This window comes from Theropithecus gelada, chromosome 13 (genome assembly GCF_003255815.1).
Source record: "Theropithecus gelada isolate Dixy chromosome 13, Tgel_1.0, whole genome shotgun sequence".
Lineage (NCBI taxonomy): Eukaryota > Metazoa > Chordata > Mammalia > Primates > Cercopithecidae > Theropithecus > Theropithecus gelada.
The window spans coordinates 91,759,476-91,765,006 of record NC_037681.1 but is presented as its reverse complement, the minus strand read 5'-3'; the positions used below and the strand labels follow the sequence as shown (position 1 = coordinate 91,765,006).

The 5,531-nt window shown below is 39.4% G+C and overlaps 1 protein-coding gene across 2 annotated transcripts in view; it reads left to right on the top strand.

Annotated features, from left to right (window-relative positions):
• Positions 1–5,217, top strand: part of MCEE (methylmalonyl-CoA epimerase) — a 17,347-nt gene extending 12,130 nt beyond the window's left edge. For both annotated transcript variants that reach the window (XM_025354036.1, XM_025354037.1), the window contains one exon: positions 4,793–5,217. In XM_025354036.1, coding sequence (XP_025209821.1) covers positions 4,793–4,945 — 153 coding nt within the window. In that variant the 3' untranslated portion in view covers positions 4,946–5,217. The remainder of the gene's footprint in view (positions 1–4,792) is intronic.
• The last annotated feature ends 314 nt before the right edge of the window (positions 5,218–5,531 follow it).

Genomic DNA, 5,531 nt, shown 5'->3' with positions numbered 1-5,531 from the left:
AGGAGAAGGGCGTGGGGGGGGGGGGCTGCGAGGGGCCACCAACCACCCCACACCCCGCCACCAGGGCCGCAAAAACAGACAAAAAAAAAAAAAAAAAAAAAAAAAAAAAAAAAATTATGAACATCTTATTATAGTTTGATACATTTACCACAATTAGTGAACCAATACCGATTCATTGTTATTAGCTAAAGTCTGTACTTTATTCTGATTCCTTTAGTTCTTACCCAGTGTCCCTTTTCTAGTCCAGGATCCCATCTAGGATTTCTCATCACATTTATTTTTATTTTTTTTAATTTTATTTTAAGTTCCAGGATACATATGTAGGACATCCTGGTTTGTTACATAGGTAAACGTATGCCATGGTGGTTTGCTGCACCTGCCAATGCATTACCTAGATATTAAGCCTTGTATGCATTTGCTATGTATCCTGATGCTCTCCCTTCCCCTACTCCTCCATCCCTAGCACATCACATTTAGTCATCATATCTGCTGAGGCTTCTCTCGCATGTGGCAGTTTCTCAAACTTTCCTTGGTTTTTTGTTTTGTTTTGTTTTCTAACCTTTTTCTAGGATCTCCTTTCCTTGTTTCTGATGACCTTGACACTTTTGAAGATTACTGGTCAGTTATTTTGTAAACTGTCCTTTGGTTGAGATTTGTGTGATATTTTTCTTAAGAGACTCATGTTATTGATTTTGGGGAGAAAGACCATAGAGGTAAAGTGCCATTCTCATCACATCATATCAAGGATTCATGCTATCAACATGACTTACTCCTGTTGATATTAATCTTGATCTCCCAGGTGAGGAGGTGTTGTCAGCTTTCTCCACTGGAAAGCTGTTCTTTTTTCCCCCTTCTCCATATTATCCTCTTTTGGAAGGAAGTCATTATGCAAGGCCCACACTTAAGGAATGGAGAGTTATATCAGTATGGACTTGTGGATATTTATTTTATGACTTGCATTACAATCTAATACTACTTTTTTTTTTTCCCTCAGATTGTTTCAGCTTTGGCCATTAGGAGCTCTTTCAGTTGATTCATGTGTCCCTTTGACATACCCCCATCATTTTTGGTTTTGTGTTTGTTTTTTAAGCACTTCCTTTCTTTTTCTGGCACTCTAAGATGCTCCAAATTCATCTTCTATATAAGATGCTCCAAATTCGTCTTTACTCTTTGCCCTAGCCATGTAATTAGCCATTTTATCTAGGAGCCCTGGTTCCTACTATTGGAGAATGGTATTAGAAGCCAAGATCTAGGTTTGTGCTTATTGCTACTAGGGGGGTAAGTGTGCTTATTGCTACTAGGGGGATCATTGTACTGAGCCAGCACGGCAAGGAGATATAGGTGTGTATACTGTGTATATACACATATCTATACACATTTCTATATATAACTATATTATAGAATTCATGAAATGTCATAAACTCCTGAGTGTATACTGATGTCTCCAGCTCTAATCCATTACCACATAGACCACACTGGCCTTTATCTTCTCATTCCAACAGTGAGAAACTTAGCTCCCACTATCAGCTATCCATCTACTTCATTGTTCAATTTCAGTATGATGTGTGGTAGTTGTATTCATCTTCTAGGGCTGCTATAATAAATGATCACGAACTTAGTGGCTTAAAACAGAAATTACTCTTTTCACAGTTCTAGAAACTAGAATTCCAAAATCAAGAGGTAAAAAATATGGAAGAAAAAGAAAACAGAATAGAGCATAAAACAGATGTAGGACATGGTCAAAAGTTCTAGCAGAGTATAGTTGAAGTCCCAGAAAAGAAAGAGAGAGAAAATAGAACAGAAGCAATAATTGAAAAAATAGTTGACAGGGACACTACTAATCTGGTGTAAAACAACCTATGGTTTCAAGAAAGTCAGCAACCCCAAGTAGGGCAAACAGAAAACCACACCAGACCGGGCAACAGTGATTCACGCCTGTAATCCCAGCACTGTGGAAGGCCAAGTTGGGCAGATCACTTGAGGTCTGGAGTTCAAGACCGACCTAGCCAACATGGTGAAACCCAGTCTCTACTAAAAATACAAAAATTAGCCAGGCATGGTGGCTCATGCCTATAATCCTAGCTACTCAGGGGGCTGAGGCAGGAGAATCACTTGAACCCAGGAGGCGGAGGCTGCAGTAAGCCAAGATTGTGCCATTGCACTCCAGCCTAGGTAACAGAGTGAGACTGTCTCAAAAAAAAAAAGGCCAGGTGCAGTGACTCACGCTGGGAGGCCGAGGCAGGCAGATCACGAGGTCAAGAGATGGAGACCATCCTGGCCAACGTGGTGAAACTGGTTTCTACTAAAAATACAAAAATTAGCTGGGCATGGTGGCGTGCACCTGTAGTCCCAGCTACTCTGGAGGTTGAGGCAGGAGAATTGCTTGAACCCTGGAGGCAGAGGTTGCAGTAAGCCGAGATCACACTACTACACTCCAGCCTGGCTGACAGAGTGAGACTCTGTCTCAAAAGAAAAAGAAAGCCACACCTAAGCACACCATAGTCAAACTGAAAATCGAAGATGACGAGAAAATCTTAAAAGTAATCAAAGTAAAAAAGACATATTATAGAATGACATGTAATGACACTTTTTACTTGCTGACAGAAAAAACCTGCCAATTTAGAATTCTGATTCTGGCCAAGTTGGTGTAAAAGAGATCAGTTTATCCTCCTCCCTGAAACAAACAAGCAACGTAGACAGAATACATGAAATAATGGATTTCTGGCATTGGACATCAGGCAGCACAGGAGTTGATTTCTGAGAGAGGGTAAACAAACAAGATGAGCCCTACAGTTACCCAGTTTACTGGCTGTAGAGAGTTTCCAGACTGCAGTACAGGAAGGGGGAATCCACACGGAACTTAGTGGTCTCCCTGAGTTGAGGAGATAGGAGTTGGAAGTCTGAGGAGGCCATGGTGCTAGAGTTCACAGCGCTCTCGTGGAGAGCTGCAGGAGAGCTGCACAGAGAGTGAACTCCAAAGATCTGTAGTACCTTTCATGTCTTCATCTGAGTATTGCACGCATGTTAGAAAGCTAGAAATAGAACCCCTTGAAAGCATTGGAGGGAATAATCCACACACAGAGGTGGGGATAGTTTTTTCTTACTAGTCATAGTAATTTCCGTAACATTGGGAAGAGTACTCAGAAGGACTTTGGCTTGGTAGTGAGGAAAATTAGTCCTAGACTAAAACCTGCTCCAATCCCACCTAACACAGCAGAAAAAAAGCTTAATAATATTGATATGAATTTAAAAATAAAATTGACAATGTCTGACATCAGTGAGGACCAATTTTCCTCACTAAGTGGGTCGGGCTGCTCCTGCCACGAACTTCTAGGTCATGTTCTATTCTGAAAAAGATGAGAATTAACCAGCTACAGTGCAAAATGTCATGAAATGAGCCGTGTTCAGAATCTAGGCATGTGTGACTTTGTATACCTATGAGGTTTCAAAAAGAAATATCAGAAATATAAGTAGAATATGTGCCATATGAAGAAATCATAGCTTATTTATGTAACATTTAGTATCCTCATTAGCTGTTCGACTGGTTTTAGAATTCAGTATATAATCCTTGGCTCTTTGGAAATAAAATTGTATAAATGTGAATATTTATTAGATCTGAATGGTAGGTACATGGGTGTTATACTAGTCTCTGTGCTTCTGTGTTTTTTAAAATTAAACTAGTGATTTTAATTAAACTAGTGATTTATGACTGCCTAGGAATGTGGCCATTCATATCATACCTTTTCATCCATTTCCTAGGTTCCCAGTCTAAATGGGTGACTTCCCAAGATAGAGGCAGATCATTTCTCCGTCAAGTATAGAGAGACACATCCGCTCCTCCTAGAGTGTCCATAAGTATGAAGAAAATAGAAATAACTTAGAAGAGGCTGCAAAAACATTAAAGTTTGAAATTTTTTTTAGATGGGGAATAGCATTTTAATGGCAATTTAATAGTGATTTTCATGTATATCTTGATAATGTCAAAGGTATTTTGGCAGGGCAAGTTTTGGGGATCAGGGAAACACTCGTATTTGCTAAGTACCTATTATGCCGTAAACTGTACTGAGAGCTTTTTATCTGTTACCTCATTTTAATCTGTAGTCAATTTATATGCTAGACCTCATTTGCGTGTTATAGATGAGGAACCCAGGGTTCTCAGGCAAAATCAGTGTCTTCAATCTCACTAATAGTACTGCCAGAAAATAAACTATTATAAAGTATATCATACATGATTCAGATTATAAGAAGAAACATTTACTAATGGTGAAAATTCTAAGCATTGTGGTTGCTTACCTAGAAAAATTTAGTAACTTCTTTTACTTCTCTGGAAATTTTAAGCTTTTTTTTTTTTTTTTTTGAGACGGAGTCTCGCTCTGTTGCCCAGGCTGGAGTGCAGTGGCCGGATCTCAGCTCACTGCAAGCTCCGCCTCCCGGGTTTACACCATTCTCCTGCCTCAGCCTCCCGAGTAGCTGGGACTACAGGCGCCGCCACCTCGCCCGGCTAGTTTTTTGTATTTTTTAGTAGAGACGGGGTTTCACCGTGTTAGCCAGGATGGTCTCGATCTCCTGACCTCGTGATCCACCCGTCTCGGCCTCCCAAAGTGCTGGGATTAAAGGCTTGAGCCACCGCGCCCGGCCTTAAGCTTTTTTTTTAATGTTGATTTAAGAATGGTCCTGCCCACAGGCAGAGGAGATAGACTGCCTGAGCTCTCAGTTTTTTTTGAATATTGTGATACTGTAAGTTGGTATTTTTATGGTCTCAAATGTGTTCAATGTATTTCCTTTTCTTAAGGTGGATAATATTAATGCAGCTGTGACGGATTTGAAAACAAAGAAGATCCGCAGTCTAAGTGAAGAGGTCAAAATAGGAGCACATGGAAAACCAGTGATTTTTCTCCATCCTAAAGACTGTGGTGGAGTCCTTGTGGAACTGGAGCAAGCTTGATTTATATTTGCAAGCAACTAAATTAATTGACCTGAAAAAGCCTATCAAATACTATCAAAATGTACTATGACATTGAGTCCTTCACTGCTTCCAACATGTAAAAGTTCACAGTTAAAAACTGAATTACAGAAAGATTATATACGTATATAAATCCATAAATATGTATATTTAATTAAACATTTGTTAATTTGAATTTGAAGAAAACCTTGATTACTAATTACTTAGGGAACATTATTAAAGTCATATAGAAATAGATTATTCCTTTTCTACAATGGGGTAATTGAATGTAATGTGTTAGCTATGTACAAGGGTATGTGTGTGATGTTGGATGGATACACAAAGGAGTTATGAAAGTATATGACAATTTTGTGGCTCATATTTGGGGCAAAACTTTCTAAGAATGTTTCGAAATACTTTTTTAGAGCAAACTGTTTAAGATTAGGGAATTTTGATCTCAGAATTTTTGCTCTTCAAAAACAACTCATGGTCACAGGTTCCTCAGGGTCCAGGTGTCTTGGGTGCTAGGGCTAGATGTATAGGAAGTTTTGTGGAAAACCTGGTGCATCATCCAGTGGGTGCGTAGGTG